At 48.3% G+C, this 18,886-nt stretch overlaps 1 protein-coding gene across 1 annotated transcript in view; it reads left to right on the top strand.

Moving 5' to 3' along the window:
• The first annotated feature begins 5,239 nt into the window (after positions 1–5,239).
• Positions 5,240–18,886, top strand: part of LRRC69 (leucine rich repeat containing 69) — a 54,494-nt gene continuing 40,847 nt past the window's right edge. Inside the window, exons 1-2 of the mRNA XM_067536341.1 lie at positions 5,240–5,422; positions 7,503–7,629. Coding sequence (XP_067392442.1) covers positions 5,240–5,422; positions 7,503–7,629 — 310 coding nt within the window. The remainder of the gene's footprint in view (positions 5,423–7,502; positions 7,630–18,886) is intronic.

The raw sequence follows: 18,886 nt of genomic DNA on the forward strand, positions 1-18,886 counted from the left end.
TAGCAAAAACAACGAGAGTTCATCTGACGAAGTGGGTTACAGCCCATGAAAGCTTATGCCTACAAAAATTAAATTTGTTAGTCTTTAAAGTGCTACAGAACTCTCGTTGTTTTTGCTATATACAGACTAACATAGCTACCCCTCCGGAACTTTTAAAGAAGTATGAGTTGGATAAATGGACTATAAGATGGACAGAAAGCTGGCTAGATCACCAGGCTCAATAGGTAGTGATCAATGGCTTGATGTCTAGTTGACAGCTGGTATCAAGCAAAGGGCCCCAGGGTCGGTCCTGGGGCTGGTTTTGTTCAATATCTTCATTAATTATCTGGATGATAGGCTGGGTTTCTCACACTGCAAATTTGTGGATGCTACTAAGCTGGGGAGAGTGATAGATATTCTGGAGGTTAGGGATAGGATAAAGACAAATTGGAGGATTGGGTCAAAAGAAATCTGAGGAGGTTCAACAAGGACAAGTGCAGAGTCCTACACTTTGGATAGAAGACTCCCATGCACTGCTATAGATGGGACCGACTGGCTAAGCAGCAGTTCTGCAGAAAAGAACCTGCAGGTTACAGTGGACAAGAAGCTGGATATGAGTCAACAGTATGCTCTTGTTTCCAAGAAGGCTAACAGCATAAGGGGCTGCATTAGTAGGAACATTGTCAACATATCGAGGGAAGTGATTATTCCCCTCTATTCAGCACTGGTGAGGCCACATTTGGAGTATTATCTAGTTTTGGGCCCCCCACTACAGAAAGGACATGGACAAATTGAAGCGAGCCAAAAGAGGACTCCAGAGGAGGACAAAAATGATTGGGGGACTGGAGCACGACTTATGAGGAGAGGCTGAGGAACTTGGCTTATTTAGGCCTTGTCTACCCTAGAAAGTTTTGTCGACACAAGTTTTGCTGGCATACAACCACTGCTGTAATTAAACTGCTTTTGTGTTTTCACCGTTTCCTTCTGTAGTGGAGTGCATTCACACTATCAGCTCTTTTGTCAACACAAGGAGCAGTGCACTGTGCAACTGCATGCAGGGTAATTTGGGAAGGGTTTGCAATACCTTACAGGACAGGCACAGCATCATAGGATGAAGGTTTCTGAATCTCATCATTCCATGGGCATCCTACTAGTTTGACAGCTACTTTTAAACTGCTCTCGCAGCCAAACTGACATTGCTGAAACACAAACACAAGAAGTCCACAGAAGTGGGGGTGGGAGGTGGGGTGAGATGGGGGAGTGTGTGACGGAGTGAGTGTGTGTGCATGTGTGTGAGAGAGTGAGACACACACACACTGTGTCTGCCCTTGTCACTGTTTCTTTAAGTTCAGACAACAGCAGCTGGAAGCAACCAATCCTGAAGCAGAAGCTGCTGCACAGACAGCTTAGAGCTGGTGTCCCCCATCCTCCCACCCCAGCTCAGCAGTCGGTCCAGTACACCCCCTGGATGAGGAAGGAGAGGGACACAGCCCCCGCCTCTCTCCCTGGCTCTGCAGAGCACATCAGGAGTTACACCCTTCCCCTGTAGTTTAGGGCAGGAAGGACAGGACTGTTTGCTGCTGCTGCTGTGGAGTGAGTTCTACAGGGTGAGTTAACTTGAAAACTTCCTGGGGCTTTGAAAGGGGAGGGGCGGATGGTTGCAAAGCAGAGGAGCTCAAAGTGCTTACCAGAGCAGCACTCACGGTGGGCATTATGGGATAATCCGGAGGTTATTTACAGGGTCTGCACTCGTGCTTTTTCACTTTACCAAAAAAAGCTCTACACCTCATGTTGAGGTGGATTTATTTTGTTGAAAAAAAAAAAAAAAAAAAAAAAAGGGCAGTTTTGTCAGCGTGGCCGGGGGGGGGGGGCGGGGGGGGGGGGGAGCTAGGCTGTTCTCCGTGGTGGCAGTTGACAGAACAAGGAACAATGGCCTCAAGTTGCAGTGGGGGAAGTCTTGGTTGGACATTAGGAAAAACTTTTTCACTAGGGGAGTGGTGAAGCAGTGGAGTGGGTTACCTAAGGAGGTGGAGGAATCTGCATCCTTAGAAGTGTTTAAGGTCTGGTTTGACAAAGCCCTGGCTGGGATGATTGAGTTGGGGTTGGTCTGGCTTTGAGCAGGGGGTTGGACTAGATGACCTCCTGTGGTCCCTTTCAACCCTAATCTATGATTCTATAACATTTTTCCCCCTGAGCTCTGATTGGTTCAGCTACCCATGATGAAATAGGGAGTGACCTGCCAGGTCACTTGGCTATAATGAAAACATCTTGTACAGCTTCAGAAACAAATACATAATGTAGTAAATGTGACACCCTATTTCTGGATTTTTCTTGGCCAGGTGACCAGCCTGGCACTGTGCATGTGTGCTCAGAAACATCACCACAATGTTTTCAGTGAGTTGAAAATATTTTTGCTGCAGCTTATCTATGTCCTCGCACTTTTGTGGATATCACTGTCATGGACTCATTAATATTCCCATGATCATGTAAGAAAGTGTAAGAAACAATGCTATGTTTGTAAATTAAATAATCCTGGGAGCACAGAGTTAGTAAAAGATAAGTAAAAGATAAAGTATAAAAGATAAAGATAAAAGCAAGCGGGTAGAGGCTGAGCTCAAAGAGGGATCTTTACAGTTAAAGTACCAAAAATGTGGATCAGTTAATTATGCTGGGACAAGTGTGCCATCACTTTATATACATTGCTTATCAAGGGGATGGCTGTACAGCTAAGGCACCTCCCTCTATGTGCATGGTAGGATCTATCACAGCGGTTCTCAACCTTTTTTTCCCCGAGTACCACTCGGGTCAGGTACAGTCAGGTCAAGTACCACCCCTTTTCGGCGGCAGGGTTTCACGGGGGTGGGTGGGGGGACTTTCGGCAGCGGTGGGGTTTCGTGGCTGCGGGGGGGGGGGGGGGAGAGAGGGGGAGAAGCTGCAGTTGAGAAGCGCTGATCTATCATGACACTATCAGGCCTTCATTCTCCTGATCCTGAAATATGTCCTTATCAGCACAGGGCAGAGAGAGAGAGCAAGCTCACCTTAAATTTTAATCTTAAACCATTTATTGAAATTTTGTCAGGCCAAAATTGATGCCTATGAAATATGGCAAAGGCTTTTCTATGCAGCGCGACACCTTTTTTGCTCCTTCTCTTTGGATTTACTTCTGAGAGCATCTGCACATTGGTTTAAAGTGCTGTAACTCATGCATTAACTTAAATCCTGTACTGTCCTACCATGTAGACAAGCCCTAAATAAGGGAAGGGAATAAAGGAAATTTGGAGGCGGGGGAGAGGGGAGCCTCTGTTAATTGCTTTAGTTTAAAATGTTTTAACTGGTTTTCCATGATTCTGCACAAATGGAGGCTGCAGATATTCAGATGCAAATATCTCTGATGGGAAAGGAGCAGTCTTATTTCCACAATCAGCATCAGTTGTCAATCCACGAGTAATGGTTCATTTAACATCTGACTCAGCACCATAGTCTGTGTCCTCCATGCTAAGAAAATGTGTTTTTGCCATGGAGCAACTAACTTATTAGCTAACCCACTGTAAAAACATAGTGGAGACATGGCACTTTAATTTCATCTAAAGGCAAACTAAATGAGGTCAGCACTATGTTCCCCCGTCCAACCCAATGCAAAGAAATAACAGGATAATTCATTTAAAAAAATCAGATTTTGTCAGTACAAACCACCTCTGTATGCATCAACTGAAGTAACAGAAGAGTACGTGTGCACTTCAGTGTTAGACTGTGGGAGATTACTTACAGAAAAAGTTTTTTTAAAAATAAATCTTCAATCACAAAAGTGGTGGTAGGAACCATGTTACAGGAAGTCCAAAACGGTATTGAATGTTATAGGAATGTATAACCATTTTAGGTATATGAATTCTCTGGTAGAAAGCAAAAATATAAAGCTAATGCACCCTAAAGGCTCAGAAACAAAAAGACAAATTGAACCCAAAATGTATTTTTTGTTATTACTTTTGGGTGTAACTCATGATTACTAAATTCTGGGGTTGTCAATCTATCTTGTGGGTTGCATATCTATATTTAGTAAAAATTACAGTAGAAAATTGCCTTTGAGAAGGATTTCATACGAGACAGTACGGTGCCCATTGGGCCAGATTTTAAAGTGACTAGTGGGATTTTCAGAAGCATGTAGGTGCTTTCAACCTTTAAAAATCCTTTAGTGGATATTTGGGAACCAAGTTCTACACACAAGTGGTGATATGAAAAAACACTAGGTTCCTAGATAGAGAGGCAAAATAACAGTTGACAAGGGCAATCCCCGTTTGGCGGATCAAAGGAAACTGAAGAAGTTCAGGAAATCAGTTAGTTTTGAAGCTATATAACTCCAAAGAATAAATTTGTGTCTAAGAGAAAAGAACAAAATTTAGAATTAAAAGCGAATATCTCCATACAAAGAGGACGTGTTACAGTAGAAACACTGAGATCTGATTGTTCCTAAAGCTACCATTAATATTCCTAAAGCTACCATTAATATTTGCAATGATTATTTGCTATTAAAAATTAAATAGCACAACAGCCATCTGCACACTGGGAATGAAAATAAATGTTGGAGTGCTAAAACTAATAAAAATAACATTTCAAAAAGTAAATAATGTAAAGGCACGAAACTACATTTACAGTGGATTATAAGAAAAAGAGTCCGGTTCAGGCAATCAGAACGGGAGCTAAAACAAATTTGTGGACTGCTACGAGGCTTCATGCAGACAAATAAATGGAGAAGGGATTTTTTTTTAAAAACATGGTTGAGAATTATAATTTTTGGCAGGGGGAGTGGAGGGAAAATATTTCGCTCCATCGAGTCTCCTGTGGCCGCTCAGTGAAGGGACAAGCTGTCCTGCCTAGGTTTTGGGGATGCAGGATGCCTGCAAGAACCCAGCCCTGCGAAGCGGATGTGGAGAGCTACTGCCCTGCGAGGGGGAGGCTGAGCAACTCTACCCCCCGCCCCCGCCTTATGCAACCACCCTTTGGGGTGACAGTGATCCCCTGGCCCCCGCTGCCAGGCAGCGCCTCAGCCCGCCTGCCAGTCCCTGCCCCACACTGCACCCCGCTCCCTCCCCTGCCTCTACCCGCGCGGTGCGGCCGCCGGGCAGATCCTGCGCCTTCCTCCCCCTTCAGCTCGTCGTCAGCCCGCCCGCGGCCAGCGGGGGCACGCGCGGCAGAGCGGCGCGCTGGGTAACGGCCACGCAGGGCGAGCAGCAGCCGTCGCCGCGCCGGCGGGCAACAGGGCGCCATGGCGGAGCGGCTGCTGCTGCGGGCGCGGCGGGGCGGGAGCGGGACCCGCTCGGTGTCGCTCCGCGGGATGCGGTTGCCACGCGTCCCCCGGGGCCTGGCGAGCCTCCCGCAGCTGCAGGCCCTCAACCTGCGCGATAACGAGCTGCGCTGCCTGCCTGCGGAGCTGGGCGGCCTGAGCCGGGTGAGGCCCCGCGGGTGGCTCCCGCCTCCCCTTGGCTGCTCCCGGCCCGGTCCTCGGCCATCCAGGCTCCGCAAAGCAACCTCCCCGCCCGGCCCGGAGCCGCGCCCCGGGCCCCAGCTGCGTCCGTCAGCCCGGCTCCTGCTGGCTCGTTGGACTCACGCGGCGCAGCGCTCCCGGCAAGCCGGCTTCCTGCCCCCGAGCCGAGCCCCATGCGATCCCCGGCGCTTAGCAGCCTCTTAACTGCTCCTCACTACGGCCCTGCCTCCTCCAGTGCCCTGTGCCGCTGCCCTTTCTCCTCTCTCAGGAGCCACGTCTCCCCATCACATTGCTGGCCCTGTGGGGTCCCTCAGGCACTCCCAGCATTGGTGACTCTAGCAGAATTCTTGCCTGCCCCGCAGGAGACCTGGGTTTGTTTCCCTGCTCATAGAAAACTTTGTTTTGAGGGTCACGCTAGTTGCTCGCGTGTGGCCTCTTCCGGCTTTATCATCCATGCACCTTTTCTTGACAAGAACTGAAATTGTCAAAATGGACTCAGCTCTTCAAGGTGTAAAGTAGGGATGGGAGTTGTGGCATCCCCAGACGTGGAAAGGAGAGTTTGTCTCAGAGATCAGGTGGCACAGAGATCCTTGTGTGCTGACATCAAGTGCAGGAGGACCTCTGGGGCCAACCTTACGACCATTTTCATCACCTTATTTTAATAAACTTTGTTTCTAACTTTAGCTGAAATAAGTGATCAATCTTGACAAAATGACAGTAAAGTGCATACAATTAGAAAAGCACGTGGTACACTTTTTAATCATGTATCAAAACCATGCATCTGAGGAAGTGGGTTTCTGCCCACTAAAGCTTATGCCCAAATAAATTTGTTAGTCTCCCTCTTTTCAGTTAGTATTTTGAGCATGCTGGTTAATAGCAAATGTCTAATTAGTGACTGAATTGCCTAGAAATACCTGTCTAAAGTATCCAAAACTGATCAAGATGACATGTGGCAGCTGTATTTATAATACAAATGATTTGGTTCTTGAGGTTTGATCAAATTAAACAAGCATTAAATTAATCAGCTTTTGGATCAAGTGGAAGGTGCAGAGTACAATGTATGTATGGTGGGAAATAGTCATATATTTATTATCATATATGTAGTTAGGGTGTGCCAGCTTTACCATTCTGTTTTAATGGATCATAATCTTGGTAGTGGACGTTTTACTACACTCTGAAATTTGGCTTTATTGTGGTTCAACATGGGATTAATATTCATTTCTTTAAACCAACTTTTTTTTTTTTTTTTAATATTCTGGTAAAACTCAAACTACTTTACTTTAAAAATACTCAAAACCTGTAACTGTGGCAAGAAAATAAGTGCATACATTTTTCTATTATTTTTAAAATGATTTTTACTTTATACTGAGGGGATACTGGAAGTGCTGATCATCTCACAATGTAATCTGGAGAGCCCCTCAGGAGAGCCTTTGCTATTGAATGTGTGTGATTCTGGAAAGTTTCTTCATTGTTGTGTTCTAGGGTTTATCTGTGGCATCCTCTGGGTTTTAGATTTATTTATGTAATTTATGTAAATTTTTCTGGGGTGTGAAGGTTAGTTTTGAGTGTGTGCATATGCATGTGTACTAAATAAACTACACTCATTTCTAGACCCCCATCCCTTCAGAAATTATTGAAATTCCAAATTAAAATTGTTCTCTTAGTTACACTAGTAACTACTGATTTCAGTGGAGTTATTCTGTTTTTATAACTGCATAAATGAGAAAAGAATCCAGCCCCTTTTCTTAGTATTTTGGTTTGTTATATATTTTGCTAGCAGTTCAGTTGTTTTATGTTAATTGATTAGAAGAGTAAAATGGAATTTTCCTAAAGCTTATCTTATGATATATGAGATTGTTTTATTATATATACTTTGAACATATTCATTAATTTTCTGTAATATAAGGAGAATAGAAGGGAAATTTAATGGTCTTAATTTCCTTGGCACATGTGCTGTTTAAAATGTGGTCAGCTTGTGTTTTGCAGTCTTTCTTTGCTAAGGTGGATACAACATGTAAGAACATTTATAAACATCTCTTTATAGTTGACAGAACTAAATTTGGGAAACAATATCTTTGAGGAAGTTCCAGAACAGCTGAAATATCTCAGTTCATTGCAAAAGCTTCACTTATTTGGAAATAAGATTACTACAATATCACCTACAATATTTGGTAAGTCAATGTCAAATCAAAACAGACAAGTAATTACAGTGTTTTTAGACTTAGGCTTGGTCTACATTTACCCGACAATTCGGCAGCAGTCATGCAAGCTATGCAGAGTAGCTTCGTAACTCCCGTCGACAGCTGTGCTTCCTTTCTGCGTGCTGTCTTCATTGCTCTGTCTGCACTGCACAGCGCTACACCACTTGAGGGGTGGATTAACAGTGTCGACTTCTAGATCGATTGAGTGGATCTTCACTGACCGCTCAGTCGATCCAGGTAGGTCGATCTGACAGCGGTGACTTTGCTGCCTTCAGTGTAGATGTACTCTTAAACTATAATAATTAAGGATATGACTTAGTCACGAAGGTCATGGATTCTCTGATTTTAACTAACCTCTGTGACTTCTTTGACTTCAGCCCCTGCTGGAGCTGTGTCAGCCCCAGTAGCTATGTTGGGGGTTGGAGCTGTCAGCCATGGCAGCTGCAGCGGGGGTTGGAGTCCCACACCCCCCGGCAGCAGGGCTCGGGCTGTCAGTCCTGTCCACCCATTCCCCTTCCTTCCCCCAGCAGGCTTGGGCTTCAGTCCTGCCTGGTGGTCAGGCCCCCTACTGTTAATTTTAGTAAAAGTCACAAACAGGTTGTGGTCCTTTTTGTTTTGTTTTGTTTATAGCCAGTGACTGTCCCTGACTTTTACTCAAAATAACCGTGACAAAATCTTAACATTATTAATAATTCATTAGCTATTTCATATATCCAATGTGGTGGGGTGGGCCTATTCCGCCCTGTGGGTCCTGTGCTTTTCCGGCTATGCCGGTGGTGCGGCTGGGAGGGAAGCAGGGGGGGCCCGGTCCCGCTCTCTACCCTGGCCTCCGACCCAGGGACCCTGCGAGGAGTGGTCTCACACTGCTTAGCCCCTGAGACGGACTACCTTCCCTGGGTTGCCTGTCCGTGGCCTCACTGCTTGTGGCCCGCTCTGTGGTACCAGTGTGAAGGGTTGTTTTGCCTTCCCTGGTTGGAACCTCTCAGTCTTTGGTGTGGTGGCAGCAATGGGCGATAGTCCCAAGCTCTACAACTGCAGCAGGGCAGGGCAGCTCTGCTCTACTCTGCTGTGCTGTGCTGTGCTCTGCTTCCTCGGCTCCAGCAGGCAACTCCCTTTTCAGCTCCCCCGGCCTGCCTGAAATGGACGCTTTTAACTGCTGGGGCAGTTTCTTTGATAGGCCCCAGGTGGCCTAATTGGCCCCATTGCCTTGAATTAGCCCCAGCTGGATTACCCAGGGAATAGGGCTTTATGGAGCTTGGGGCTAATATACATGCCTTCCAGCACCCTTTCATAGCTGTCCGGTCTGGCCCTGTCACACATCCTCCCCCCCTGCTCAAGCTACCCGGGTTGGGCAATTTGGGACGTCATGCAGTGAACCCGAGACAGGCCATCGGCATTCCCGTGGTGACATCCTGCCCTGTGCTGTATGGTGAAACGGAACAGTTGGAGGGACAATAACCACCGGGTCACTCGCGCATTTTTCTCCCTGTTCCACTGCATCCACTGGAGGGGAGCATGATCAGTCACCAGGGTGAAGTGGTGTCCCAGCAGGTAGTAACAGAGTGCCTTCATCGTCCACTTGACGGCGAGGCACTCCCTCTCCACTACTGCATATCTCTGCTCCCTCGGGAGGAGCTTCCTGCTGAGGTACATTATGGGGTGTTCCTCATCTCCCACCATCTGCGACAGGACTGCACCCAATCTCACCTCTAAGGTGTTGGTCTGCAGAATAAATTCACTTGCAAAGTTGAGGGCGAGTATGGGGTTACTGCAGAGGGCCATCCGTAAGTCTGTGAAGGCTTCCTCTGCTGCCGTGGTCCATCATACAATGTCTGGGCCCTGGGCCTTGATCAGGTCTGTCGGGGCTAGCTCTGGAGGCGAAATGGAGGATGAACCGTCGGTAGTACCCTATGACCCCTAAAAATGCTCGGACCTGCTTCTTTTGGTTGAACCAGGGCCAATTCTGGATCATTTCCAGCTTGTTGAGTTGGGGTCCCACCACGCCCCTCCCTACGATGTATCCGAGGTATCTAGACCAATGGCACACTTGGCGGGGTTTGCGATGAGGCCAGCCCGCCTCAGAGTGTGCAATACACCTTCCACCTTCCTCAGGTGTGTTTCCCAGTCTGGGGTATGAATGACAATGTCGTCCAGATATGCAGCGGCATAGTTGGCATGGGGGTGTAACAGCTTGTCCATTAGGCGCTGGAAGGTGGCTGGGGCCTCATGTAATCCAAAGGGGAGGACCGTATTCTGGAACAACCCGTCTGGTGTTGAAAACGCCGTCTTTTCCTTTGCCTCTGTAGCTAGTGGGATTTGTCCATATCCCTTGGTCAGATCAAGGGTAGACAGGAATCGGGCCTTGCCCTCTCGGACCACGAGCTCATCTATGCAGGGAATGGGGTATGCATCAAACTGAGACACCTCGTTTAGCCGGCGGAAGTCATTGCAGAACCTCTTAGTGCCGTCTGGCTTCGGTACTAGTACGATTGGGATGCACCACTGACTATGGGATTCTTCTATGACCCCCAGCTCCAACATCTTCTTGACCTTAGCCTTAATCACCTTTCTCTTGGCCTCAGGTAATTGGTAGGGTCTCATCGTAATCCTGGCCCCCGGGTTGGTGATAATGTGGTGAAAAACTTCCGTTGTTCGGTCTGGGCTAGTTGTGAAGACATCTTGGTTCTGAGCCACCATCTCCGATGCCTTGGCCCTTTGGTTTGGCGTCAGGTCGCGGGATAGCTTCACTTATTCAAGGGCTACTACCTCCTGGGTTGAGGTCATACAGGTTTCGCGGGCCTTCCAGGGTTTTAATAAGTTGACGTGATAGATCTGCTCTTGCTTCCAGCGCCCCGGTTGTCATATTTGGTAGTTGGTCTCCCCCACGGGCTTGACCACTTCATAGGGACCCTGCCACTGGGCCAACAGCTTACTCTTGGTGGTAGGTACCAGTATCATCACCTGGTCTCCTGGCTGGAATCGTTGAACAATGGCGTGGCGATTATAGTGGACTTGCTGGGCCCCCTGGGATTTCTGTAAATGTTCCTGCACAATGGGGGTGACTCGGGCTATCCGGTCCCTCATCTGGAGCACATGATCGATAACGTTCTTTCCCAGGGTGGGCTCCTCCTCCCAGATTTCCCTGGCTATGTCCAAGATACCTCGGGGGTGGCGTCTGTTCAATAGTTCAAAGGGGGAGAACCCCCGTGGAGGCCTGGGGAACCTCCCGGATGGCGAACATAAGGTACGGCAGCAAGGTATCCCAGTCCTTTCCATCTCGGCTCACCAACTTCTTGATCATGGCCTTGAGGGTCCTATTGAACCTCTCCACTAGGCCATCCGTCTGAGGGTGGTAGACAGAGGTCCGTAGGGCTCATACCTGTAGGAGAGTGCACAAGTCCTTCATTAGCTTCAACATAAACGGGGTCCCTTGATCCATTAGTATCTCCTTGGGTAGCCCCACCCGGGCGAAAATCTTCACTAACTCAGTTGCGATCACTTTAGAAGTAGTACTCCGCAAGGGGACGGCTTCTGGGTACTTGGTTGTTTTCTCCAAGGGACCCACTAGGTCCATGGCAATTCGCTCGAATGTGACCTCGATGATGGGTAGGAGCACTAAAGGGGCCCGCAAGCGAGGCTGGGGGCTGTGTAGCTGGCACTCGGGGCAGGTAGCGCAATAGTGCCAAACTTCCTCATGTATACCTGGCCAAAAGAACCTCCTCATGATTCGAGCTAGGGTCTTTTCTGTGCCCAAGTGTCCTCCAAAGAGGTGACTGTGGGCTAAGTCAGCACGGCATTTTGGTGCTTCCGGGGCACCAGAAGCTGCAGTACTCTCTCTCTGTTCGTCTCCGTGGCCCGATATTGCAGGTCCCCCTTTATCATAAAGTATGGCCCCGGATCCCGAGTTCTTCCCTCCACAGGGACCCTGTCGATCTCGGCCACTTTCTTTCTGGCGTTGACATATCTTGGATCGTCGGCCTGGTCTCAGCCGAAGTTTTCTCATACTGGTCCTAGTTGTCCTAGCTCCAAGGGACCAGCTTCCACCCTGGCTTCTGGTTCGGTGTGACTTGGCTCGGGGTCGGCTTCGGGGTCTTCTTCCCTCAGGGCAACTTCTCTAGCTGCCACCCGGGTCTGCCTGCCTACCATGTCAGGCTTCAACCCCTAGGCCAGGATTCTTGTGCCCAAAGCCTTAGCTGCCCTCCTTTCGGCCCTGGTCTTTCAGCCCTTCCCTGGGGCCGGAAATAGATCGTGGGCGATCTCAGAGAACATCAGGGGGTGGTCATCGGGGGAGGGAGGCCTGCCCAGTGGTTTCAAGTTCCTCCCCTCCCCTATGTGGATTCCATCGTGGGTACGCATGCATGCCATGCACCAGAGCTGGAACTGTTGAAAGCAGTGTCACCCAGTGAAAGCCTTGTGTCACCCACGTGGTGTGTCCGAGGTCATATGTCTGTGTGGGTCGACGCCCCCTCGGTTTCTTCTTACTGCCGCATGGCTAGAGTTGGAACATCATCTTCTCCTATTCAGATCTGAATAACAAGTAAACATTTTCGTTGTTAGCAGTTAAAATTGTTTGTAGATAGCTAGCAGATCGTTAGTAAGTAGTTAGTAAATTGTTAATCTGAAAAAAAAGAAGGAAGATAGAATTAGATAGATATCCAAGTTCGTTTCCCACCCTGTTTGTGTGGGGTGTATGCCAAAACCGGAGGGCTTCAAGAGCTGCGCCCCGTGCCCCCCATTTCTTCTCAGTAAGTGAGAAACATTCACGCTGCTTATATTGCATGGGGGAATCCCACATAGTTTCACGGTGCTCAATCTTTGAGAAGCGAGACAATTCAGACTTAGAAAATTCCTTATGGAGGAAGCTATGCGTCCACGTGCGCACCAAGAAGTGGTACCAATGGACTTGCCAGTGTGCCTATCTGCACCGGTGATACCAGCATCACCAGCGGCTGCATCGGTACCAGCAGAGCTGTCGACACTAATGAAGTCACATAAGAAGAAACATAGTCATGGACACAAGAGTAGATCCCCCGAGAGGATCCCTGAGAGGGAACGCATTCTCTCCCCGAACCACAATCAGCCGGGCGAGGAGTCGTGCACATATTCAGAGGCTCCGGCGCCTAAAAGAGCTAAAGCTGACAAAAAAACGAGGCATGTTGTTAGCCTGTCCACCTCTGAAGCCCCCATAGACTATGGACCATCCACATGTCAACTGGACCCGGTACCACACACTCCGGGAGGTTATCCCCACTGACCCCCACAGTGGAACTCTTGAGACCTGTGGAAGGCGCTGCCCACAAGGAAACTTAGGATAACATACGGCCACCATCTCTGGCCAGTGAACCACTGTTGTTGTACCACCATTCGGTGTGAACATATCGTGCGGTTCCACCGGTACCGCCAGGCCCAGAACCGCACATGGTCCCACAGCCTCGGCCAACAACACAGCCAGTACAAGCTCTGCAACCTCCATTGGTTCCACATGTACTAACGGCACCGCCACTACAGGAGTCGTCGGAATCTGACTGGTCCTCTGAACCAGAGAACCATTTCTCCCCACAACATAGCCCGAGATGGCGCTATGCATCACTACAAATGCCACTACAACAACAGTGGTTTAAATATCCTCAGAACCTTTATGCAAGCTCGGATAGACCCCTGGGCAGGGTGGGACCCCTATTATGATCGGGTGACAACCTCTTTTCCCCCGTCAGTATCCACTGCACCATCAGTATCTGGGGAATACACAGGAGCTATGGTACCGCCGGTATCACTTGATCCATTGAGACCGATGGATCCACTACCCGCTACGGGAGCTTCACCATTGCTGGACAATGCCATCATTCCACCATCTGCATCCCCACCAAATTATCAGGCCCAATACCAGGAGTTTCTACAATGCATGGCAACAACTCTAAAACTTACAGCGGAAGATGTCTCAGAGTCACAGGATGAATTCTTGAACATCCTCCAACTGTTGGGCCCAACTAGCATAGAGCACTACTGATCCACAAGGCTATCTTACAGCCAGCGCAAGTCATCTGGCACACCCCAGCCTCCTGTGCGCCAACACCCAAATGGGCTGAACATAGATACCTGGTACTGGCCAAGAACTCAGGCTTCCTTTTTATGCACCTGCCACCTAACTCACTAGTGATTCAAGCTACAGTACAGTGGGCCAGGCAGCAACACCCTAGAGCCACCCCTCCAGACCGGGCTGCAAAAAAGTTAGATCTTGTTGGCCACAAGGCGTACTGTTTGGCAGGCCTTCAATTTTGTATAGTCAGCTACCAAGCCATACTGGCAAAATATGACTTCCCGTCTTACTCTAGACTAGCAGAGTTCCAGGCTTGCTGCCAGAGGACAAACGCATAGAATTTAAGGCCCTAATAGAGGAAGGCAAGCTGGTCTCCAAAATTGCCCTCCAGGCAGCAGTAGATGCAGTGGGCACAGCAGCACAGTCCCTTGTACTGGGACTTATTCTGCAACGTAACTCTTGACTACAGACCTTGAGCTTTTCAAAAGAGGTCCAAACGACACTGGAAGATATACCACTTAACAATCAGAAATTATTCAGTGACAAGACTGATGAGAGTCTCCATTCCCTGAAGGACTCCAGGGCCACTCTCCAATCGCTGGGCCTTTACACCCCTGGTCCTACCAGATTCCAACATCAACAAGCTTATTGGTCTCGCTATCAACCAAAACCCAATTATCAAACATATCAACCCTATCCTCAACGACCGCAGGAGCAACAATGCTGCCAGCAAAGGTCGCAACGTCCTCACCAATCCTCAGCTACCACGCCTATGTCCTTTACCCCAGACCAACACCCGAGACAACACTTTTGATTCTCATCAAGAGAACCACCTCCACCTCCAAACCAAGTTTGGCCCCACCTGTTCAATTTGGGGGTCGTCTTGCTCACTTTTACGACAAATGGAGCAAGATTACTACCGGTGCTAGATATCACATAACAGGACTACTCCATAGAGTTTCACACATTCCTGCCTCACCGCCCACCACAAGCAACCAAGGCGTATGCACCAAGACACTCTAACACTACTCAAAAAGGGAGCGATAGAATGAGTTCCCTCCTGCTACAGGAACCGTGGGTTTTACTCTCCCTCATTCCAAAGAAAGGGGGAGCTCTCAGACCCATTCTGGACTTACAGACGCTAAACAAATTCATCTGCAAATTCCATTTTCTGATGATAACAATACCACAAATCACCCTTTCCCTCAATCAAAGGGCCTGGTTCATGGCTCTCGATATGAAAAACACATATTTTCATGTAGACATCCACCTAGCCCACTGCAAATTTCTCCGCTTTCAAGTCGGGCTATCTCACTATCAGTTTCGCATTTTCCCCTTCCGGATAGCTTCGGTGCCCCAGGTGTTTACAAGATGTTTGCTGTCGTGGCAGCTTACATGCGACGATGAGGCCATTCTCTGTTTTCTTACCTGGATGACTGGTTACTGGTGGCATCATTGCGTGAATGCCTGCTAGTAACTATCTAGACCCTACAGGATCTGTTTGCCAACGTTGGTACTTGTATCAACAAAGACAAATCCACACTTATTACTACCAGGAACTTCGTGTTTATTGGAGCCACGCTGAACTCTCGGGTAGCATGGGTGTTCCTTCCCAAAGCCCACTACACCACCCTCATAAACATTATTGCACAATTGCGGCACCATCCACCAATATGTGCTCAACTATGTGTCTCCTTCCTGGGACACATGGCAGCATCTACACTGGTCACACCGTATGCCCAACTCCACATGCATTGCCTAAAACATTGGTTACAGTTGGTTTACGACCCAAACAAGGACTACCTGGACAAATGGGTCTCCCTCCCACCAAGAGTGCTAGCCTCCCTGACGTGGTGGTGGGATCCCTCCAAGGTTTTGGTGGGCATAGCCTTTCGCCAACCCAAAACAGACATGATCCTCATGATCATCCTCTGTTGTGGGTTGGAGGGCCCACATACAGGGTCACACAGCTCAAGGGCTGTGGTCTCCCAGAGAGGTGAGGACGAATATCAGCATCCTAGAAATGAGAGCGTTTCAATGTGCATACAACACCCTCCTTCCCCTACTCCAGGGAAAAAACATCCAACTCTTGACAGACAATGTGTCAACGATATTCTATGTAAACAAACAAGGAGGGGCCAGATCCCTGTTCTTCTGCCAGGAGGCGATTCGCCTGTGGAACTCGTGCCTGTGGCACAATATAACATTACAGGTGGCACACTTCCCTGAAACAGACAGTATTCTTGTGGATGAGCTCAGCCGCTCTTTCCATTGCTCCCACAAATGGGAACTCAATGACCCCAGGCTGCAGGATGTTTTCTGACAGTGGGGAACCCACACATGTGACCTCTTTGCCTCGGCAACAAACAGCAAACTTCCTGTTTTCTGCTCTCCTTGGGACATGGGTCACAGGGGAACGCCTTCCTTATTCCATGAACACCGAGCCTCCATTATGCTTTTCCTCCCCTTCCGCTCATTCCTCGAGTACTCAACAAACCTAAATAAGACCGTGCACAGATCATACTCACAGCCCTGTCCTGGCCCAGGCAGCATTGGTACTCGGACCTACTGCACCTGTCGATCCATCCTCCAGTACCTCTCCCCCTCATATTGAACCTACTTACCCAACAGGGCGGCCGCATCCAGCACCCCAACCCAGCACCACTCCACCTCACAGTTTGGTGTTTGGATGGAGCTTGCAAATAGACATCACCTGCTCCTCTCCAGTGCAGCGGGTGCTCGCTCACTCAGCGGCTGTCCCACAACCAGAGCCTGTTATCAGGCCAAATAGTGATGGTTTACTCAATGGGCTTCAGACAATCACCACTCATTATCAACCATGAGTATTCCAATTGTCCTAGACTACCTCCTCTCCCTACGACAACTCAGGCTCGCGCATTCCTCTGTAAAGTTTCACCTGGCGGCCATAAGTGCCTTCCTTCCACCTGTGGATGGGTCCTCTATTTTTAATCACCAAATCATTGCTAGGTTTATGAAAGGCCTATTTAACTTGTTCCCAACTGTCAGGGACCCCACTCTGGCCTGGGACATCAACCTAGTCCTATACACACTTATAAAACCACTCTTTGAACCCATGTCCTCCTGTGCCCTCCTGTGCCTCTCTATGAAAACAATCTTTCTCATGGCTATTACCTCAGCTCAATGAGTTAGTAAATTAGCGGCAGTGATGGCAGACCCTCCTTTTACCATCTTTCACAGGGACAGTCTCCCTGAGACTTCACCCCAAGTTTCTCCCTAAGGTAGCGTCCCAGTTTAATCTTAATCAAGTTATTCACCTCCCTGTTTTTTATCCTATGCTGCCCTCCTCTACCACGGAAAGACCCCTACACTCCCTTGATGTCAGGTGGGCGCTTGCCTTCTACCTACAAAGCACTTGCCCTTTCAGAACCTTGCCAAAACTCTTTGTGGCGATAGTGGATTGCTGCAAGGGGTGTGTGCTTTCTTCCCAACGTATCTCTCACTGGATCGTTCGCTGCATCAAAGAATGGTATTCCCTCTGTCAAGTTCATCTTCCACCTCATGTCAGAGCACACTCCCAAAGACACAAGCAACCATGACAATCTTCCTTGCTGACATCCTATGGCAGAATATTTGCAAAGCAGCAACTTGGACTTCCATACACACATTGACTAACGCCCATCCGCTGATGCACCAGTGGGCTCTGCAGTCCTACAAACTCTGGCATCTACGGTGCCCTAGCCTTGCTTCCTTACTGGTTATTGCTAGCTACGCTCCCACAATGGAATCCACATAGGGACCATCACTCAAAGGAGGGGAGGTTACTTACTGTAACTGATGGTTCTTCGAGATGTGTGGTCCCTATCTGGATTCCAATCCCGACTCCCATCCCCTCTGCATAGGGCTCGATGCCTGCGTGTAAGAGGAAACTGATGGGGTGTTGACCCACGCAGATATATAAGAGCTTGGACGCACCATGTGGGCGACGCAAGGCGTGCACATGGGTTGACGGACATTGCTTTCAACAGTTCTGGCACATGGTGCACATGTGTACCCATGATGGAATCCAGATAGGGACCACACATCTCAAAGAACCATCAGATACAGTAAGTAACCTTCCCTTTTCCTACGTGAGTTAATTCAAGAGCATAATGATTGTCTGGTTTCACCCGCAGAGTTGTTATTGGAGCATTGGAGCATTTAGTGCACTGGATGAGATATACCACATGTTGTGATAGGCATGGGTAGGACTCCTGGATCTTGAAAGGTGCGTTGTGTGGAGTGTTGATCATTACAGCAGTGGAGTTATGTCTGCAGGTTTTGCATCTTTTGTTCTGACAGAGTCTGGTGGCACCTTGAGTTGGTGTGTCCTGATCTGTGAGGCGCTTGCTTCTGATGATGATCTTGGAGAGTTTGGGGGTTGTTTGAAGGCCAGAAGAGTGAATTCAGGAAAGATTTCTTTCAGGATGGGGTCCCCATCAAGTACAGATTGTAGTTATTTGATGATACTCTGTATGGGCTCCAGCTTGGGGTGGTAGGTAACAATTAGAGATGTGTGATCAGAGGAGATTTTATTTCTATATTGAAGCAGGTTCTCTTGGGGAATTTGGGTGGACCATTCCATGATGCGATCTACTTCTCTGGTGGAGTGTCCTTGTTTGGTGAAGGTGGTTTTGAGTGTGTTAAGGTGTATATCTGAGACATTCTTCTTGGAGCATATTCTGTGGTATCTGAGTGCCTGGCTGTAGATAACAGTTCTCTTGGTATGTTTGGGGTGGTTACTGGATCTATGAAGGTGTGTGAGGTTGATCAGTGGGTTTCTTGTATATAACTGTCTGTAGGGTTCCATTGTTGAAGTTGACTGTGGTGTCCAGGTCAACATAATGTTAATGTGGAAGTGTTCTAGAGAGAGTTTAATGGACAGGTGGTGATTGTTGAAGTTGTGGTGGAAATCTATGAGGGATTTTAAGTCGTCTGTCCTGAGAATGAAAATATCATCAATGTATCTCAGGTACATCATTGGTTTAATGCTGCATTTGCCAGAAATTCTTCTTAAGGGTGGCCCATGAAACACCACCTTCAAGGTGACCCATGGATCACCACACCTATCTTCATAGATCCAGGAACCACCCCAAACACACCAAGAAATCTGTTATCTTAGCACTCAGATACCACAGAATGTGCTCCAAGGATCTTGTATTTAGCTGTAAC

The sequence above is a fragment of the Emydura macquarii genome, unplaced genomic scaffold (assembly GCF_026122565.2).
Source record: "Emydura macquarii macquarii isolate MOO-44397 ecotype Brisbane River unplaced genomic scaffold, CSIRO-AGI_Emac_v2 contig_383, whole genome shotgun sequence".
Taxonomy (NCBI): Eukaryota; Metazoa; Chordata; order Testudines; family Chelidae; genus Emydura; species Emydura macquarii.